Raw genomic sequence first — 20613 nt, 5'->3', positions numbered from 1 at the left:
AAAAAATGAAGAGATAAAAATGAAATAAAAGCTTTCAGTAAAAGCTTTGGGAGGAGAATAAGTAGTTTAGAAAGAGAAAGTGATAAAACCCCCAAGAAATGTACTTTCTATAAACAAGAATAGATCAAACAGAAATCTGTACCTCCATGAAATAACAAATATGTTTGTGTGTATGAACAAAATCAAAAGGTTGGAAAAAATAAAATGAAATGCAATATATATGGTGTAAAAAAGTGGCCTGGAAAGAAGGAGAGATAATTTAGAATCACTGGATCTCTGAAAATAATGATTTTTTAAAAAACAAAGAAAAACAAATTTCAGGAAATCAAAAATAAAATTTCATAACTCTCTGAAAACCATAAAACAAAGTAAAAATCTACAAACATCTGAAAGGAGCCTACAGTAGAAAAATCTCAGGAATGTTATAGCAAAACTCCAGAACTTCTGCCTCTAAGGGGGAAAAAATGCTGCAAGCATCCAGAAAAAAAAATCAGTTCAAGTTCTAAGCAACTTCAGTAAAAATCATACAATATATGGCATATTAAACTTTTATTAAAACATAAAGAAATATCTTGAATATAACATTCCCAACAGGAAAAGTTACAAACCTATAATCAAGAATGACTTTCCCTGCAAATATAATTCTCAGAAGGAAAAAAAAAACTTTAATGAAATAGGATGGTGAAAAAGTATAGGAACTTTGAAATATAAATTTATGAATCCAAATAAACCTAGAAAAAGAAATTTATTTAAGTAGTTAGAAGGAACTGTTTGATGATGAAATGCAAACATTCTAATAAGGGAAGAGACAAGTGTTCTTTCAGAACTGTCATATCATCAAAGGGTATTGATGGACTGAAGTAAGAAAAGCAGAGGTCTTGGGAATAGATTGGTTTTATTCTAAGGGTTTAAAGAGGGGAAAGAGAAAGGAAGATGAAAGGAAGAAGAGTGTGGAACTTGTTGTTTCTCATAATTGGGGTGCATGAGAAATAAAAGAGGAAAAGGATGGAGAGAAAATTATCATATGAACCTTATTTTTATCTGAATGTACAAAGGAATGTTAAACATATTCAAACACACACAAACACTAAAGATTTGGTACAGAAATTAAGTCAGTGGGAAAACATACAGAAATAGGGATAGAATTAAGAGAGAGGATGATATGGAGAGGGGATAATCACAAACAACACAAGCTTCTTGATCCTGAAGGAGAAACTTTAAAAAGTGGGATGTGGGGATTAGAATCCTTTTTATGTGAGTTCAAATCTGGTTCTAAACACTTAGTAGCTGTGTGACTTTGGACAAGTCACTAAACCCTGTCTGCCTCAATTCCAGTGACTGGAGAAGGAAATGACGCAGCACTCCAGTATCTTTGCCCAGCAAACCACCAGTGGTGTCATAAAGAGTCAGACTGACTGAAAATGACTGAACAACAAATTTTGATAAGCATATTATCTATATTTTAATTCAAGTGATTGATAAAAACATCAAACAAAACACAGAGCCCAACTCTTTGAGCACTTCACCACTTCCCCCAGATTAACATTAATCAAATAACCATTAATTAATTCTGGTCATTCAACAAGTTCCAATTCTGCCACTTGACATTTTTTTTTTGTATTACAGAAAAAATACATATCTTGAGAATATCTGTCAATGCCTGAGTCAATTAAAAAATCAAAGGACAAACATTTAAGTAACTTAATATGTGCTAAGCATTATACTATTGAGAATACAAAGACAAAAATGAAACTCTGCCCACACAAAGTTTATATCCTATTTACATTTTTAAAATTCATGTTTATCATGTGTATTTTACTTACTTTACCACACTAGTAGTCTTGTCAGAAAAAAAGTGTGTCTATGTATGTGTGGAGGGATGGAAATTAAAGTTAGTCTCATAAAATTTTATTGATGAACAAGTGTACTTGTCACTGCCTTTAACAATTCACTTTAAAATTCTGCCTGGACCTGGTACCAAGCTCCCTACCCTACAGTTTAAAGAATTCACTTTCCCCTCTTTGAAAATTCTGACATTTGTCTACCTTTATTCTTCTAATTTTTATCTATAGCTAATTCTCAATTGAATTCTTATTCCTTGAAATAAAGTAAAGCACTTCGTTTAGATTGAGAATTGATTCTTGGATCTTCCCAGTGCATTTTTCAAACTCAAATCTGCCTCTTAACTGTGCTAATCAACCAACAACTATATTTAGTCTTGAAAGTTGTGTCAGTGAAAGAACATGAACCATAAATATGAGACAGCATTATGGTCACTGTTTCCTGTCTTCTCCTATAATGTTAAATGAACCGTATATAAAATTCTGTTATGAGTCCTCTAAGTATCTAAGAAGTCTGATGCTTCTGTATCCAGTGGACTTTTCACCCTAGCCAGTGAAGGTTTTAGAAAACTACATTCTTTTACAGCTATTCAACATTTTTATACACCTTAAGTAGTACATCATGTGAAGAAGGTATCAGAACATATTTCTTCATAGAAAATAATTAAAATGGCTAATTCTTCCTTAAATAAACATATGTATCTGCCCACACGTAAAAGACAAATATAGACATCTCTATGTCTGCACATTCACAGATTCTTGCATGTTCAAACACATAGGAAAGAGTATATCTATAAGTAGACATAAATGCGGCCATTTATATCTATGTGAAACACATAGATGGGAACAAAAATACAACTATAGATTTACATATGCCTGCACATATATAGATATGTGTTCATACTTCAGTTTGTCAGTTAAATTTGTGTCTTCACCATCGTAGGTATTTCCATTATTAGCACTGCCAAGATTTAGATGGTCTAGGAAAGTTTTTATGGTTGAAGAGATTATCATGTTGTGTAATTCTTTTTTGTAAGTCTCTCCAATTTATATAGTCTGGCCCTTGGATGACCAGATGTAGTCTGTCCCTAGGCCCATACTTGAAGACTTTACAGTTTATTGGGTGTTTTAGAAGCCCACTAGCATATACTGTAAAAAAACCAGTCACCTTGGTGCCAAAATGAGTCACCAGAATAGGACTTTAATGAAGATATGTATACTCAGGGACAAAACAACCTGTGTATAACAATGTATACAGACATAGATATATGTATACAGACACAGAGGCAAGAATAGATAGATAGTTATATACATACATACACAATACATTTCAATGTACTGTAACATATATTATTTCACACACACATAACTATACTACATATCTGTATCTCTATATTTGCATTTCTCTATGTCTCATCTACCCATCTGTCTATTCTTTCTATCTTTCTATCATCTATCCTCTCTATATCTGTCTATCTAAATATCTATGCATCTAACTATGTTTCTATCTAGCCACATGAGCTTTAGTATCCCTGTATATACAGTAGAGAGAACATAAATGTATAAAGAAAATAATACATGAACTCACAGGATTATACATATATATGATATTATATATTATCTATATATATATATGATATTATTTTATTTATGGATCCAGTTCATTCTCCATTTGTATTATCTGTGATAGATATGGATGAGCTTTATAAGTTGCCCATCTAGCTGTGAGTTACAATCTGAACAATAGATGTTTCATCTATTTTTCTTTTCTTTTCCATATGGAGAGATTTCCTGTACCTTTTAACTGATCTCTTTTAAAAGATTAAAGATAATAATCAGGAGATCAAAGAAACAAAATTATTTGTTAAAAGAAACTTATATGTATATATATAGATACACATATATATGATCTTATATAATAAATAATATACAATAAATAGTAAATAAAATATAATACACAATAAATTTGCATATATAATAAATACTAAATTAAAAATTTTGTCTTAGGAGTGACCTTGTGACATTTTACTCAATGGACTCCAATGCCTTTTATTGTCAACATGGGGATTTCATTAGACTAAAAACTCTTTTTGAGTCAACATTGTGATACAGTAGTATGAAGAGCTAATGTGACCTTAGACTACATTAAAAGGGATGGATTCCAAGAATAATGGGATTGATCTCAGATGATGGGATCATCTATCTGATATGATATGATTTTAGATATCATTAATTCAATCCTTTAATTTTACAGTTAAGGCAACTAAGTCCCAGAAAGGTGATTAACTTTCCTGAGTTCACACAAGTATTAATTGAATTCCAGAATAGAAATTCAAGCCCAGGGCCTCTGAATGTAAATCTAATATATTTTCTTCTTCACCCTGAAGCAAATTGTTATACTATATCTGGAATATTGAATTGAATTCTGAGTACCTTGGGTTAAGTGGATCGTTGATCATCTTGATGGAGAATATCCATAGAGTACTTTGACTGTGTAGTAGAAGCATTAGTTGAAATATCCTGGGAAAGTTGTTTGATTTCTCCAGGCTTCAGTATCTTTATTTGTAAAATGAGCAAGTTAGAATCCATGATTTCCAAGTTCCTGTACAGCTCTACATATATGATCTATAAACTGCAGAAAAGAAAATTCAGTGAGGTTTAATAGGTGTCTGAAAGTTTTAAAAGAATTTCATGAGAAATTGGAATTAATTCAATTAGTTCTGTTAGACCTCAGAGATTAGAGGTAGTAGCAATGGGTGGAATTGGCAAAGAGGCAAATTAGGTTTTATGTCAGGAAAAAAGATCCCAAAATATTATTTGGGAAATCCTTTTTGTTACCTTTCCATACTTTCACCAAGAATATTATTTATAAACATGTAGATTATACTCAAAAAGTTTTGGCAGAACTTAGAAAAGAAGCAGATTAGAGGGTAGTTAATATTTTCTTGGGTCATTTTTAAATTATTAAATCTGTGTATGTTTATTCCCCAAATGCTTAGAATGCTGATTTGTTTAGATTTCTTGACAGGTTTTGTGTAAGTTTGCTTCTCCCCCCTACTGCTTCCCAGTGTTTTATGTGGTAATACTGCTCATAATTTCAGTATTTTTCTCATCAGTATTTTACAAGTGAGTACATATTCTAAAAAGTGTTACCTTTTATTATCATACTAACTGCATCAGAGTTTATTGACCACAGCTAGTATCAGGGTAGCATCATCATTAGACTAGGAAATTGTAACTAAGTATATTGATTAATCTACTTGTAAGAGGCAAAGAAAAAAGTTGTTTTTAATATGGTTTTATAAAGACAATTTAATATTGTGGGGCTTGCTTGAAGAGACTAGTGTGGATCTCAAAAGAGCTAACCATATGATTTTAGATATTTAAAATTGGTACAGAGGAAATATCAGCAAAAGCAGGTAACAGGATGAATACAAAGTGTGTCATGTAAAATCTCAGAGGCCATGGAGAAATCTGAGGAATAACAATAAAATAGTTTTTGTTTTTAGGCACATTGGGGAAAGAGATGATCACAGAAGTGACAGGCTTAGTGCCAAGTGTTAACATTGATGATAACTGACAACAGAGAGAAAGCAGAATATTTTGCTTATTTTCTCTTAGAAGAAAAATTGCTTTTGGATGGGTAAGAATAGAATGAAATTAATATAACATTACTATCCCAGATAAGAAGTGTAAGACAATAATAAGGGAGTACTTAAATTATTATCCTTGATCATCACCTAGACCAGATGAACTATATCTTCTCTAAATGAGGGTGTTAGATTAGATATTCTATAAACCAGAAGTATTAGGTATGTGGCTTACTGACCATATGCGACCCATAAAATCCCCTAAATTGACCTAAATCATATTAAATGTACAAACAATTCTAGTTTTATGTAAATTTACAATATACAAATTCAGCTTTACTCAAAGAATTCTGAAAGATATAGCATTTCAAATCCCACCTATGTTAACTTTACTGTACTTTGGTGTCTATTTCCTCTCCTGCTCCTTGACTTACACTTTGTGACTTTCTATCCACACCCTTATTCCCACTAAAAAAACAAAAAACAAAAAAACTTACAAACACTCAAAGTGATAACAAAGACTCCTGCCACTGTTGTTGCCATCAGAGGAGGCATCATTAAGATGGTTAATAAATATCTAAAAAAAGTAAGGGGTAAATGGTAATCCCAAGTAGCATCATTTCATAAAGAAAAAAAATCATGTCCAACTAACCTTATTTCCTTTTTAAAGAAAATTGCTAAAGTGTTAGAGAAGTTAGCTTAGATAAATTTACTTAGATTGTAGCAAAGGATAGAGTTAATTATCTCATACTCTTCAACTGGAAAAGGTGGAGAGATGTAGGCTTAGTAAATAGGACTATTATTTGGATGTGTAACTGATGGGATGTCTGAATTCAAAAGACATGGGAGTTAATTACTTAGTATCACCTTGGCTGGAGGTCTGCAGAGGCCTGAGTTGGCCTTGCACTGTTTAGCATTTTTATCTGGAATTTAGATAAAGAGAATGTTCATCAAATTTATCCTTGACACAAAGCAGGAAAGGATAGCTAACTGCTGGACAGAGTGAGTATTCAAAAAAATACAGACTAGAATATTAGGTTGAATAAGATGATATTCAGTAAGAATAAATTTAAAGCCTTATACTTGAGTTATTTTTTATTAGGCATAGTCAGATAACACTTTGATTTAAAAAAAGGTTTGGGAGTTTTTAATGAACTCGCAAGCTCAATATGGATTCTTGTTATGTGGCAATGAAAAAAAGCTAATGCAATCTTGGTTAGTATTTTTTTTAATTTAAAAAATCTGAATCTAACATCTAAAAAATTCCATTTACAAAGTAGAATGGAAAAAAAGGCTAATATAGAAAATTATAAACATGTTCTAATGCCTGCTAGCTTTTAAAAAAGACATAAAAATCCAACATTTTACTTTCTAATTAATTTTTTTAAATTTGAATTTAATGCATACCAAAAAAGAAAAAAAATATATTTCCATGTATAAGTGGGAAAAGGTAAATTAATATCAAAATACTAAACTATTACATACAGATTTTCAAAAGTATATAATAAACTGAACATGTCTTTCAAAGCTGTCTGTCTTGTCTTTTTCTTTCTGGACTTCCTTCAGTTCTATTTTCTTTATTTAAATAAAATGCTTTAATGACCTTTCTTTCACTCCACCCTCTCTCCCTTTCTCTTTCCTCTTTTTCCTTTCTTCCTTTGTTCCTTCCTTCCTTTCTTCTTTCCTTCCTTCTTCCTATTTTCCTTCCTTCCTTCTTTTCTATTTGTCAAATTATTTTGCTACTTCTACTGTCCTATTTAAAGCCTCCCTCCTAATAAAAATGAAAAGCAAAATTCTCAAAACAAATAAAACAAATCCACATATTTACCCTCTTTAAAACTGCATGTTTCATTCTTTACCTTGAGTCCCTCACCTACCTCAGAGATGGCATGGTTGTTCATAAGTCTTCTAAAGTTGTGGTAGGTCATTGCATTGATCAGAGGCCTTAAGTCATTCAAAGTTGTTTTTCTTTATAATATTGTTATTACTCTATAAATTGTTTTCCTTATTCTACTCACTTCCCTCATCTTTAATTCCTACAAGTCTTTTCTGGTTTCTCTGAAATTACCCCTATTGTAATTTCCTATGATTCTATATTATATGGCATTTATATACACTAATTCCTTCAGACATTTCTCCAATTGATGTACACCTACCTTATTTCCATTTCTTTGCCTTACTACAACAAAAACAGCTTTTAACAGTTTTGCATTTTCCTTTTTTCTGGGTCATTTCCCCCTTTCTTTGATCTTTTTGGAATATTGGCTTAATAGAAGGATTGTAATTTTGGGGACATAATTCCAAATCGCTTTCCAGAATGCTTGGACTATTTTACAATTCCACTAATAGGACATCAATGTATTTCTCTTTCTGAAGTCCTTTTTAAGAATTGTTATTTTACTTATTTTTCCCCAAAAATTTGTGACAATATGATAGGTATGAGGTATTGTTATTGGAACATTTCTTCATATAGCACTTGATACTTTGGAATTTTTTTAGCTTAAAAATTGCCTATTCATAGTTTTGATCATTTATCAAGAGTCATCTAGGTGACAAGGGTGACAGAGCCCTAGATCTAGAATCAGGAATTCCTGAATTCAGATCCAGCTTCAGTCACTTACTAACTGTGCCATCCTAGGCAAGTCCCTTAGTCTTTTTTGCCTCACATTTCTTAACTGTAAAATCAGAATAATAATAGCATCTACCTCCTTGGATTTTTGTGAGAGTCAAATAAGATAACATTTGTAATATATATATATATACATATATATATATACACATATATATGGAAATGGCTCCATTTCAACATCTTTGAATCTATTCTCCTTGGTTTTCAGACTTTCATCAAAGAAATTTGTTCCAGAGTTTTTTTTCCCAATTAAAATTTTCCTTCTACTTTTAATTTTATTAATTTTGTTTGTGGAAAATACTCTCATATAATCAAAATTGTCCATTTTATCTTCTGTGATCCATTCTGTGCCTTCTCTGGGAGCAATATCTTCCCTATCTAGAGATGCAAAAGATATCTTCCTCCTTGTATGAGAACTTAATCTAGACCTACCTTCAGCCAGATTTTTCAATTTAGACTATATTAGGAAAGGTATGATGAAGAGATAATTCCTTTGTATTAATACCCTTGTCACCTCACATCTAAAGAATTGTTTTTAGTTTGGGGCATCATTATGTATGAACAACGTTGATTAGCTTTATAGTTTTCACAAGAATGCAAAGAAGTCTGAGAAGGGAAAAGGGAAGGAACAAGACATGAGAGTTAAGTTCAAGTATTTGAAGAACTGTCATAAGGAAAAAAATAAGACTTTTCTAATTAGATACCGAAGGCTGAACTTAGAGTGATACATGAAGGTTGAAAAAAAGAGAAATTAATTTTATTATGAGGGGAAATTTTTCTAACAATTCAAGTTATCCACAAATGGAATTTGGCTGTTTCAATATGTAGTGGTTTCATCCTCATTGGAGGTACTCAATCAGAGCTTGAATTGTTACTTTTTTGATATGCCAATAAAGATTCCCTTTGGAGTTAGATGGCCTGTGACTGTAAAATTTTTTGATTATGTATAATTTTACGATTAATTGTCCTTGATAACCTGGAGACTAGAAAGGTGTTCCTTGAGGCCCCTTGTCTAGGAGGAAGGCCAACCTGAACTTTGAACATGGATAACAATTACTTGACAATGGCAGAAATACAAACATTTTAAACTTAATGAAGACCATTGCAAAATTATGTATAAGGTGTTAAAAAGATAGAAATTGTCAGATAGAAAATCAAACATAATAAAACATTGTTAGAACTATGCATTGACATAATCAATGTAGAAAACAGTTTGGAATTATGGCAGAAAAGTCACCACAATGTTTATACTTTTTGAACTAACAGCGCTACTACTAGGTTTATACCTCAATGAGATAAAAGACAGAAAGAAAAGTTCTATATATATCAAAATAATCTCAAACAGCATTTAATTTATTTTTGGGACAAAAGACTTTTTTTTGAAGAAGTGTGACATCTGAATGTCATGGGAATTATGCTCTGAGAAACCATGAATAAGAATTCAGAGAAGCTTTTAAAGATTCATGTGAATTGATTCAGAGTGCAGTATGCATGAATAGGAAAATAATTTGCCCATATGACTACAGTAATATAAACAAATGAAAAACGAAAGAAGACTAAACATAATTTAATTGTAAACCATCATCATGGTCCCAGAGAACAACTTAAGAACTATATATATATATTTGAAGTTTGTTCTCTCTCTCTCTCTTTGTCTCTCTCTGTCTCTGTCTCTCTCTGTGTCTCTCTCTGTATCTCTCTGTCTCTGTCTCTTTGTCTCTCTGTCTCTCTCTCTGTCTCTCTCTCTCTCTCTCTCTTTCTCTCTCTCTCTCTCTTCCCTCTGTTCCTTCCCCCACCCTCTCTCTGTCTGACTTTGTTTAATTGTTTCTGTATTATAAAGGGTCTTGTCAGAAAGGAGCTGATTTAAAAGTAAAAGGTATCAATAAAGCACTTAAAAAGTGTCTTCCTACTTCCTACTCTTCATACTTACTGAAAGTCAGATCATTTGTCCTTGTCTTCCTTTCTATTCACATTCCTAGTAAAGCCAACACTTAATAAATATTTGCTGAATTATTTTGAATAGATTGAACATTACCTGCTGATAAGAGTTTTTTGTATAACATCATTATGCTGAACTGAAGAGGGCTTGTATTTCACACAGTGTGAGTAATTAGCACCTCATGCATATAAGAGAAGCTTCAGGCGGCTTCTCATGGTCCTTGTCATACACTGGTGTAGGTATAGTTTGAAATCACCCCTGGATTCTTTGGTTGATTAATGAGAGCAGAATTAAGTATATAGAAATAAATAATAAATAAGCTTAGAGAATACTATTTCTCTATATAAGAATGGTATAATCAGTATATTGGATATATCCAGAATATCAGTATATTGGATATTTGCTTAGGTTTAGACTCTTAGTTGGGGTGAAAGGCACTAGATCTCTGTTATAGATTTCTCAGGGCTCAGGATTTGAGGGAACTAATGACTAGTTCAGTTCCTTCTATTATGGGAACTTGTAGTTTGTGTGAACCTGGAACTATATGAATGTAGGATATAGAGTAGGGTACCTCCACAGTTAGGCATCCATTGCTGGAAATGATGGCTAGAATATTTGAGCACATTGGTTCCCTGTTGCCCACTATAGTTATATCAGTACAGAGGGGTTTGATGATTATCACAGACAAATATAATAAGCAAATAAGCATCAGATGGAAAAGAAAAAGTTACCTGGAGAGAGGCCACAAATCTAGAACATAAATACCAATAGCAAATGTCAGGATGCTTAAGAATGGGAGTATCTAGGTTATTAATCAATTGATAAGATACTTACTGTGAGTCCTGACATTTGGCTTAAACAGGAATAGGTAACAGAAATTAGATGGGTTGGAATGGAATTTTGAATAATGATTATAGAGCCTATGAGCCTATCTATTGATGATTCCTTTTTAGGAGCTCATATACAGTTCTTGAACTTCTCTTCTGAGCCCAATCATGACTTCATTGAAATTCGAAATGGGCCCTATGAAACTAGCCATGTGATTGGAAAATTCAGCGGAAACGACTTGCCAGGCTCCCTGCTTTCAACATCTCATGAGACAACAGTCTATTTTCACAGTGACCACTCACAGAACCGTCCAGGATTTAAGCTGGAATATCAAGGTAAAGAGAATGAATTAATGTTCCCTCTTTTCTCCATCACCTTTACTTTATCCCTCCTCCTCCTTACTCCTCTCCCCTACCAACTCTAGTTTAGTATATTTCAGAGGGAAGAGGAGAATAATAAGAATGAGAAAGATTCAAGGAGGGTTGGGGAGAAAAAGAAAAAAAAATAAAAAAAAACTTGATTTTATTCCCTGTTCTGTTACTTACCAGTGATATGCCATTGTCTGTTAATCTCCCCAATTCTATAATCTATGAAATAGATATTCTACCCTGCCTTCCAAATGGAGGATTATTGTGGGAGTCACAGGGAATACAACTGTGGCAATGTTTTATAAACTTAAAGTACTCTAGAAATATAAAAGATTATTGATCCATTAAAAACTCTAAAGGTAGAATTGTCAGGTCTGGTAGAAGACAGAATAATACTTTAAGCCTGCTGGAGAATGGAGGGCTTTGCATTTGCCCTAACATTATGTAACATAAATTTTGGTTTTCTGTCCAGGCTAATGAAATGAACTTTTAAGAAACCCTCAAAGGTTTTGTGTGTCACAGAATTGAGGATAATCTACCTGTGAGACCTTATCCAAAGAGAAAAAAAACATGGAATCAGGAGATAAATAGTAGGTAGTTAGGGAATTTTTTCTCCACAATCTTATCCTTCCTCTCCCAGACTCTTTGACCTTGGACTCTGAAAAGATGAGAGTTAAATAGTTTGGAATATATGGAACCTTAGTTTAGCTTTCGTTGGCTACATGATCAAGTTTAGGATTATCCAGTTTCTTATTATTTGGAGGTGATTTTAAGATTAAATAAAATCACAGCTACAGACACACAGAGTTAAAAGGGACCTCAGAAGTCAATTAATTCAAACAATCAATAAACATTTATTAAGTATTTACTATGTGCCAGGTACTATGCTAAGTGTTGATGATGAAAATGATAACAAAACAAAGGCTACGTATTTATGTGTATGTGTGTGTGTATATACATGCATCTATATACATATGTGTATGTGTGAGTAAAATAAATGAAATACAGGATAAATAGAAACTATATACAGGATAAATAGAAAAATAAAGGTTAGGTAGTGGAATCAAGAGGGGATTGGGACGACTTCCAATGAAAGAGGGCATTTTAGGTGAAATTTAAAAGGGAGTCAAGGAAATCAGTACTCAGAGGGGAGAAGGGAGAACAATCCGGGCATGGGAGGCAGTTCATGAAAATGACTGTACCTGAGAGATGGAGTATTTTACTTGTGGAACAGCCAGGTTTGAAGAGTACCTTTGGGGGAGTAAGTTATAAGAAGGCTAGAAAGGTAGGAAGAGGCTGGGTGTTGAAGACCCAACAGAGCATTTTGTATTTGATCTTAGAGGCAATAGGGAGCCACTGGAATTTTTTAAAGTGGTATGAAATGATAGGAGCAGGTCTCTACTTTCTGAAAATCACTTTAATGACTAAATAATGGGTAGATTAGAATAGGGAGAGACTTGAGGCGAGCAGATTCTGCAAAAAGCCTATTATAATAGTTCAGATATGTGATGATGAGTGCCTGCACTAGAATGATGGCAGTGTCAAAGAAAAGAAGGAGGTATATGCAAGAGATGGTTCAAAGGTGAAACTGCCAAATTTTGGCAACAGCTTGGATATGAAGGATAAGAGAGAGGAATCCCAGATAACTCGTAGTATGCAAGTCTGAAGGATGGAGAAAATGGTGTTGTCTGATTGGAGAATCACCAGCATAAAGATGGTATTTCAATCCATGGGAGCTGATGGGATCGTCAAATGAAGTAGGATAGAGGGAGAAGAGAAAAGATCATAGGTCAGAACCCTGAAGAAGAGCTACAGTTTAGAGGGTGTGATCTGGAGGATAATATACAGATAGAGATACAGAATAGGACCATTCAGATATGTAGGAGAGAATGATGTAATGGGCTTAAGCTCGAGTTGATGCACTGAGGTCCTAAGCATGAGAAGCTCAATAGTAATTGGGCCATACTCTATTAATATATATGCTTGGAGAAAGAATGGCGCCTGCCCACTCTTTGTGCAAGTCCTGATGTGTTGTATAGGAAATGGCGGTTTTGGTGGGTGGAGGCAGAGGGGCAGGAAAAGAGGCGGGGAGAGATGGCTGGCTGGGTTCTGGTCTGGTGGCTACTGGTCTGACTAGCTTCTTGACTCAGCTGCACACATTGCTATCGCAATACCCCCTTCACCTCCAATCCCCCTTCACCTCCTATCCTCCTTCACCTTTACTGAGAATAGATTGAAGATTTTCCCTTAACCTGAATTCCTGACTCCAGCTGATTTTAAAATACGTGGTCATCACAGAATTATGTCTCAGAAATTTAGAGAGAAGAGGCTGTTGAGGATGTGATCAAAAGTGTTAAAGACTGTAGAAAGGTCAATGAGAATGGGGATTGAGAAAGACCATTTGATTTGGCCACTAAAAGATTAGTATTGGAAACCGTCCAGGATTTAAGCTGGAATATCAAGGTTATGAAAAGATCAGGAACCAGAATATAAAGGGTTAAAGAGTGAATTAGAGGAAAGAAAGTGGAAGAGCTTACTCTAGGTTACTTACTCCTTTTCAAGGAGTTTAGCTACAAAAGGCAGAAGAGATATAGGATGATAATTATTGGGGATAGAAAGAACAAGTGTGGGTTTTATTTTAGGATGGGGGAGATATTAGCATGTTTGTAAGCCATCGGAAATAAGTCAATAAACAAGGGGAGATTGAAAGTAAGTGGAAGAGTGGGCATGAAAGAGAAAGCAATCTGTTGGATTGTTGAATCCAATTTGAATCCAGTTGAAAATGGGATCACTTGATCAAGTAGAAGGGAGAGCCTTGGTGGGAAGTAAAGTCACTTTATCATGTGAAATGGGGGTGAGGGAGGAGAAAATCGGTTTCCCTGTAATTTCCACTCCTTTGATTTTAGTTCAATTATCTTCAGTTCAGCAGATATTACTTTTGTTGTGCTATGTGCAGAGTATCATGTCAGGTACTGGAAAAGGTATAGAGTTGAAGGAGGTATAATCCCTGCCATCATGGAACTTAAAGTTGATTTGACTAAAATTCTATCACCTTCAAATAATACATGCCACTATAATGCAAAATAACACTATTTTGTTCATTAAAGGGGATTGAAGGGATCAGGGGAAGATTACTAGAAGAGGAAGTATTCAGAATTGGGCTTTAAAGGATAAATCAGGTTATTCCAAAGGAACAAGAATACAGACTTAACAACAAAGCATGCCAATAATTTGACAAAATTAAATTTTCTTGTTCTGTGGAAACGGATAACAAGTGTTTATTACTCTATGTTTGACTTTGACTTTGAGACAAATACTTTGCTCTTGTGTATGGGATGGTTGTGCAAGGGGAAGAATGAAAATCATGATTCACTTAGCTTATTCTGGGGAATTAGGTGTGGACCAGTGAGGAAGTACTGATCCCTGATGTTTATCCATGAAGTTTAGTAAAGGAAATTCAGAAAAGAAATGAAAAGTGTTCTGAAACTAGAGTGAACTTCCCCTGAGGCAGCCTATTATCAGCTATACTAGAATTAGACTCACTGATTAGTTACTTTTTTCTCCATAACAGATTGACAAAACAGTGTGATTATTCTAAGCATCTGTAAAGGTCTGAAACTCTTGAGTTGATGCACTGAGGTCGGACAACTGAGCACTTAAGGCTGACTACTGATTGGGCAATACTCTATTAGTATATGCTTGGAAAATGGTCCTTCCCACTATTCTGTGCTGGTTCAATCTTTTGGTGTATACAAAGAATTGTGGGAAGGATTAAGGGTTGGAGTAAGACAAGCCAGAGGCACTTGGGTGGTGGAGATGGAAAAGGAAAGTCGTGGAGATCCTGAGTCCATTCCCTTCACTTCTACCCCTAAAGACCAAGAATAAAAACCAAGGACTTTTGCTTATCCTGACTCCAGCTGATTCTAAGGTATCCAAGATGGTTACTCAGTCTTCACAAGCATCTGAAAGAAATTCCTAGCAACTATAGTAGTTTTGACTTAAGAACTATTCATCCAAAATAGGAGTTCCAGCATGACATAAGAGCATAGAGATACAACTTTACAATATATTAGAATAGATATCAAAGGTCTTCTGTTCCATCTCTCTTCTCACACTCATGGTCCCTCTAATATCAGAAGAAAACACTTCAACTTTTATATAGATGCAAATCTAAAAGATACAGTCCAGCAGAAGTAACTTAACATATTTTCCTTTTCATTTTCAGCCTACGAGCTCCAAGAATGCCCAGACCCAGAACCCTTTGCCAATGGCATTGTGAGAGGAGCTGGATACAATGTTGGACAGTCAGTGACCTTTGAATGCCTCCCAGGATATCAATTGATTGGCCACCCAGTGCTCACTTGCCTACATGGCACTAATCGGAACTGGGATCATCCTCTGCCCAGGTGTGAAGGTATGGTGCTATTTGTAAAATGGAGAAAGCCAAAGACCTGAATCACAGGAATACAAGGAAGTAAATATGGTTTAAGTACCAGGGATAGTAACAGTACTTCCTTTTTGGTACCAGTTGTAATTTACCAATATATTTAATGCATAAGAAGTTGTGATATTTCTAGTGTTAGTTACTTTAGATGAGTTATAATTCCTTTGTCAGAGACAGTAAATATAAGAAGGGAGAAAAAAAGAAGCAATGTAGGATCTTCCTAGCAGTGGAAGTGTAGTTACAAGGGTCTTGTCCTGCAGTTGCCTTTTCCTTCATGTTGTGTTTATCTGTATATTCTATTAGAGAATATTACCATTCAGTTTCACAATCCTAGAGTTATCCTTGACTCTTCTCTTTTTCTTAAGCTCAAAATCTAATCACTTGCAAAGTATAGTTGACCATATTCTCACAAAGTCTCCCACATGCATTTTCTTTTCTCTTTTTACACAGCTCTCCTTCAGTTAAGACCCTCCTTTTCTCTTCCTTGAATTTTTGCAATAACATTCTAGTAGATTTCCCTTTGTCCTAACATTTTCCCCTCCAGTCTTTCCTCCATAAAGTTGCTGCCAAGTTAATATTTATTTATAAAACACAGATTTGAGTTTATTACCTCCATATTTAAAAATTGTCAATAGTTTCTAATACAAAATCCTCAACCTCATTTCTACCTATCTTTCTATTCCCTTGCTACTCCCTATAATACATTTTTCATCTAGGTAAAACTGACCTATCAAGATATTCCTTTAGCCAGTCTCTCACCTGTATGTTTGTGCTCCAATGGTTCCCCATATCTAAAATGTCCTCACATGGAGCCCCTGACTTCCTTCACAGCCCAGCCTCTTACATGGTCTTCTTGGACATGGTCCAAGTTAGTAGCACTTCTCCCTTCTTGAAACAATGTTGTGTTTACTTCCTCAGGGATATATTGTACCCTTTCCTCTACATCTGGGCTGTTTTGTTTTTATTTTTGGCACTTGATAAATATCTGATCAATCGAATCTGATTGGATTGAATGGAATTGTGGTTCCAACCTCCTATCCCCAAAGGGTAACTAGCAAAGTATATCCTATGTATATCTGTTCCCCATGATATATCTGGTAGGTTTGAAGCCATGCTGAAAATTGCTCAAAGATGATGAAAGTTCATTCCATCAACAAACATTTATTAATTTCCTATTGAAGGTATAAAGGCAAAAATGAAACAGCTATTGCCTGCTACAAGGAGTGTACATTTTATGTGAGGAGAAAATGTGCGTGTATTTTTACATAAATATAATGTAGATATGAGTCTATATATTTATATTAATGCACGGACATAAAAACTATATGTAATATAGTTCAAAATACATATCTATATGTAAAATATAGTTATATACATATATTTATCAATGTACATATACATAGACTTATATCCATCCATCCATAAATATACAAAATATGTTCTAAATACCAGGTAATTTTGAGGGGAAAAGCAGATGAGGGGAGAGGAATCAGAAAATTCTAAGTGGCAGAGGGATGATGAGTACATTTTAGATATGCAATAGTCAATGCAAAGGCAAAGAAATGAGAAGAGAAATATTTTGTGTTAGAAGACTAGTCTGGTGACTGCAGAATGTAACAAGGAAATTAAGGTTGGAAAGATAGTTTAGGGTCAAGTTGTGAAGAATTTTAAAAGTCGAAGAGATGAGTTTAGACTTGATCCTAAAAGATTTCAGGAGCCACTGAAGACTTTTTTTTTTAAATAAGATAGTGAAATGGTCAGAACTGTGATTTAGGACAGTATCTAAAAACTTCATGGAATATATGTTGGATGGTGAGCGATAGATGTAGAAACTCAAGAAAGGAAGAACTTTGAAAGTCTATTGGAATGCAGTCCAGGTAAGAGATGATATGGGCCTGAATTAGGCAGGTAGTCATGTAAGGAATGAGAAAGGGAAGGAATGGGGCATATTATGGAGGTAGAAATGACAAAAATTTGACAAATGATTAGATTTTGAGATTGAGAGAACACGAGAAGAAGAGGTTAAAGTTAATAGATTAAGAAAAATAATCATTTCTCATAAGCAGTGTCACTGATGATCCTGGACCTCAGGCTCAACTTTATCACAGAGTCAATATTTCTGGCCAACTAATTATTCATTCAGGGTGAGGCAGTGAATGACAGTGATTGGGATCTAGTAAGAAACTGAGATTGATTCCTTCATAGTCTTATAGAGGCTGATGTAGGTGTCCAGTTTTGAGGGAAGAGCAGTTGTAGGTACTGTTAGATAACAGTGTGGACAGTGGCACAGTAGGAGTACACTGTACAGAATCTCCAAGTGTAAATGTAGAGTTGTACCTCCACCCTATGGGAAACTCTGTTCTAATGAGCCATGGAGAGTGCACACATTGAAAATTTAAGAAACTGCATATTTTTAAAATAGATTTTACAAAACAGCTGAGTGCACATGATTATAGTGCAAACAGACATTCCCTTTGGCAGTGGGAGTAGAAAGAATGCAGTATTTGGATACAAAAGATGGGCTTTGAACCTGGGCTCCGCCACTTACTAGCTGTGACTGTGGGCCTGCCATTTAATCTCTGAGTCTTCATTTTCTTGACTACAAAATAGAGATTGAATCTGAAAAATGCAAATGTCTTCAGAAGTCATCTTTTCCAGCCTATACTTGAGCTTTCTCTTCAGCATTCCCAAGTAATTATTTGTCTTTCTTTTAAAGAATTCTAGTAACAAAAACATAGTTTTCTCCCATTCCAATTTTTTTTGACAGCTATAACTAATTTTTTACTTGTATCAAGTTAAAATCTGCTTTTCTGGGAAACTCAACCACTGGATCTTTTTAAACCATAAGAAGGTTTCCCATTGAAGTCTAAATCTTCCACACAAATATGGATGAAGGAAATGTGACTGAAAATCAGTTCCTCCAAGAAAGATCAAAGGATTTACCAAATAACAGATTCAGTGTGAATTAGTGACATGTCAGCCAATAAATTATCTTCAGTTATATTAATAGAAATTTAATGTTTAAAACAAAGGAAATAGTGGTTTTGTTTGGCTATTTCCTTATTGCATCACATCTAAAATATTGTCGTTAGTTTTGAATTTATTTTAGAATTAACATTTGCAAATTAGAACTATGAAATAAAAGGATGGGTTAGCTTGAGAGGCTGACAATTTAGAGAAGGTGTAATAGTTGTCTTCAAGCTATAAAAAATGCTTTTATGCAGAACAGGGATTAGATTTAGCATTCAAGAGTAGATCTAGGAACAGTGGGTGGAACTTTAAAGAAACGGATTTCAGTTTAATTTAGGTGAAATTTTCCTTAAATTTTAGAGATTATTAGAAGTAAAATGGGTTCCTTCAGCAAGTGGTACCCTTAGAAGGCTTCAGGCTAAAGCTATCTGACGACTTTGTGTGGTTGTTTTCGGCTTTCCTTTTCAGACAGATGTGAGTTAGATGAAATGATCTCTAAGATTCTTTCTCCTCTGCCATTCATATTGTTAGGGGAGCTCACAGTAGAGCTGAGGAGAGACCCATAGCTCAAGATGATTTCTAGTGCTATGTAGTGTGCCTCATGTTTCTAGGAAAGGTCCAGCAACAAGTGAGATCTCTGTGAAGTTGTTTGGTCAGCAAAATTTCCCACAGTCTGTAGGGTTTGTACTGGTTCTTAAAGGAAAGATAAGATTTGAAAGATGTAGAATAAAATAGTTCACATTTATTTAGTGGTATGCAATTTACCAAACATTATCTTTACAACTCTGTAAGAAAGACAGGGCAGGTATTATTATCCTCATTTTTTACAGATGAGCAAACTGAGGCTCAGAGAGTTGGGATGACTTGCTCAAGTTCACACAGCTAGTAAGTGGTGGGGCTGGGAATCAAACCCCAGGCTTCTGATTCCAAGGCCAGCACTCTTGTGTTAGCATGCTTCCTGCCTCTCATTCCAGGTGGGAGGGGCAGCATGAATGAAAGAATGAGCATGGGCTGTACTGGGAGAGTGAGGGGTCTGGCCTGGATGGGGCCTGTTAGAATAATCCCCCTCCAGGATCTTTTTCCCCATCCCTATTTCCCCACTATCAGATGAGCTCTTTAAGGGACAGCTAGTTGCACTGGGGGAAATGATAGATGGACAGGCGCATGGAAGGCTTCCTGAGTCCTCCAGTTTGATGGAACTCTCTTAATATAGTTCTTTCTGTTTGTTTCCTACTCTGACAGTCCCCTGCGGAGGGAACATCACCTTATACAATGGCACTGTCTACTCCCCTGGTTTCCCTAACCCATATCCCAACTCTCAGGATTGCACTTGGCTCTTCACTGTGCCTCCTGGTCATGGTATACACTTCAACTTCAGCCTGCTGCAGATGGAGCCGGACAATGACTTCATCACTATCTGGTAAGGGGTTTTAAATGTGGGAAGGAAAGTTCCTATTAGCAGTCCTATATCTACTTGGGGTGTTATCTATGCATAGCATTCCCTTCAAACTCAGCTTTCCCCAATCCATATACAGGATAGCCTAGGGTCTACAAGATCATTTTACTAATAATTTGAGAATATTTTCTTGGTCTGATTAATTAGCTAGCCCCCTCTCACTCATCTACCCATACCAACACAGACTCTTCAGTGTATGTATCCCCAAGTCAAATTAATTATTGCTAGATGAGCTGTCTCTATTAGCAAAGAAAATACTGTTACTATAAGTTATTTCAAGGGTGCTGGTTGAATGGGTTTGGAAGAATATGGAATTGTCTCCTGGAAAGGATAGGAGGACCTAATAGAGTAGCTATCCTATCTTTCCCTCAAAAAACAAATTAAAAAACCCCGAAAAATCCTAACTGATTCAGGAATCCAGGTAGTCCCTGCTGTCCTCCCTAGAGTCCATGGCACTGAAAATAGAAGTGAATGAGGCCCTGAGACATTCATTTGAGGATTCAATGAGTTTCCTGTAGCAGGATTTCTTTTTACTTTATCTGACTTCC

General features: G+C 34.8%; 1 protein-coding gene across 1 annotated transcript in view; it reads left to right on the top strand.

Annotated features, from left to right (window-relative positions):
* Positions 1–20613, top strand: part of CSMD2 (CUB and Sushi multiple domains 2) — a 994819-nt gene that overhangs the window by 866553 nt on the left and 107653 nt on the right. Inside the window, exons 41-43 of the mRNA XM_031962095.1 lie at positions 10953–11162; positions 15421–15609; positions 19852–20029. Of these exons, the coding sequence (XP_031817955.1) occupies positions 10953–11162; positions 15421–15609; positions 19852–20029 (577 nt within the window). The remainder of the gene's footprint in view (positions 1–10952; positions 11163–15420; positions 15610–19851; positions 20030–20613) is intronic.

This window comes from Sarcophilus harrisii, chromosome 3 (assembly GCF_902635505.1).
Source record: "Sarcophilus harrisii chromosome 3, mSarHar1.11, whole genome shotgun sequence".
Lineage (NCBI taxonomy): Eukaryota > Metazoa > Chordata > Mammalia > Dasyuromorphia > Dasyuridae > Sarcophilus > Sarcophilus harrisii.
This window is presented reverse-complemented; position numbering and strand designations above follow the sequence as displayed.